General features: G+C 54.2%; 1 protein-coding gene across 1 annotated transcript; it reads left to right on the top strand.

Annotated features, from left to right (window-relative positions):
• Window positions 1–171: 171 nt before the first annotated feature.
• On the top strand, window positions 172–666 carry ACA1_011910 (uncharacterized protein; the record flags this gene model as incomplete). Its single annotated transcript, XM_004334385.1, has 1 exon — window positions 172–666. One exon carries the CDS (start codon window positions 172–174, stop codon window positions 664–666), a length of 495 nt encoding a protein of 164 aa, XP_004334433.1.
• Between the last annotated feature and the right edge of the window lie 1,093 nt (window positions 667–1,759).

Here is a 1,759-nt window from a genome sequence, read left to right as displayed (position 1 = left end):
CCGCAGAAGTGCGTTTGTGGTGCTTTATATGTGTGCACGTGCGCCTGGCTGCTTACGTTCGGCGATGGCAGGGCGGGGAGCGAAAGGTGGCAAAATCTGGCGCGCGTGGTGGGGACCCTCTACGAGGCCGACAACATACACTTCCCAGTAGAACACTTCCTCACCCTGCACATGCTCACCGCCGCCCTGCACTCCGCGCTCGCCAACCCCGTTGGCCTCGCGACTAGCGCCACCGACGACAACACGGCGCCCTTTGTAACGGAGGCGGAACGACAGATGAAGCGAGAGCCCGACAGGCTAAACCAGGAGGACCTGAAGCCCAAGCAAGGCGAGGATGCGTGGGGGCCGCAAGAGAAAGGCGACGGCGGAGAAGCAGCATACGGTGCCTCTATGAAGTTGGATGCGGAGGAGCCGCGTGCGGAGAAGCGCGATCATCAGGCCATGGCTCTTATCGCAGATCCTTCGCCGGGTCTCATCGGCGCTGTCCGTCCCGCCAGTTCCCCGGGAGGGAGGCCCGCGGATGACGGAGGCGGTGGGTCGGCCATCAACCACAACACTGAGAACGGAGCGATAGGAAGCCCAAACAGCAACGAGGAGACAGTTCCCAAGGACCCACCACCGAAGAAGCCCAAACGTGAAGAAGCTGACACCAGGAATGGAAAATGAAGCTCGTGGTGGCTGGCCGCCATCCTCTTTGTTCTTGGAATATGCGACAATAAATTATGGCTACCGAATTTTTCGAATTTTTTGCGGCTGCACACTCGTTATCTCCCTTGCTCTGAAAGCTCTTGACCTACCGTTTTTTTCAAACGGCGCCGCAGCGGATGGGCCCCAAGATGCGATAGGGCTCAGCCCTGTAGGAAGCCTCATTAGGCCGCTAGGATCCTAACACTACCGCAAAAGCGAGAGCTCTTGTTTTCTCGCTTGCCTGGTAAGCTGTTGACCTCGCAATCGATTCCAAATGCGCCGCAAAGAACGGGCTTCAAGAGGTGATAGGACTCAGCCCTGTAGGATGCCTAGTTGGGCCTCTACGACCTCTCCTTTTTGGAGTAAATTTGCAATTTTCAAGGCCACTCAACCGAGACAGCGAAAGCCACACGGAGACCAGGACCTTAGGGAATGCTATCGGACTTACTTAGTCAACCAGTTGAACTCCGGTGTACACCACACCATCACACAGAACACTAAGTCTAAACAAAATTACTCCTCGTCGTATAGACAACATCACCTATACGATCACACCTTTTAAAAGGCCACCTGTGGTCAGCTATTCTTGTACCTTCATCTTTAAGAGAATACACGTCTTTACCACTACTCTAGCCTAAAAGTACTGTCGAACAAATGCAACGAAAACTCGTAACACTCGTTAAACGCGTTTAACTCTTTAACTAGGGAGATGGCTTGTTTTCGCGGACATCGCGATCTCCCGCGGACATCGCGACCTCCCGCGGACATCGCGATTATCCGCGGACATCGCGATCATCCGCGGATAATCGCGACCTCCCCGCGGTGAAGAGTAGGCGGTCCGCGGGAGATCGCGATTATCCGCGGACATCGCGATTATCCGCGGACATCGCGGCCGGCGACTCATCCCCTGTAAAACACTGATTAAACTGTCGCTAGACCTGCGCACTCGTTGAACGTGTGGGCCACTCGTGAAACGAGTGGAGAATGTGTGTAACGAGTAGAGAACGTGTGAAACGAGTAAATAACGAGTTAAAGGAGTATAAAAACGCGTAAAAAATGAGTAAAATGACCA

The sequence above is a fragment of the Acanthamoeba castellanii genome (assembly GCF_000313135.1).
Source record: "Acanthamoeba castellanii str. Neff unplaced genomic scaffold scf7180000083652, whole genome shotgun sequence".
Taxonomy (NCBI): Eukaryota; Discosea; order Longamoebia; family Acanthamoebidae; genus Acanthamoeba; species Acanthamoeba castellanii.
Note: the sequence above shows the minus strand (reverse complement) of the source record. Positions and strands in the feature narration are given on the sequence as shown.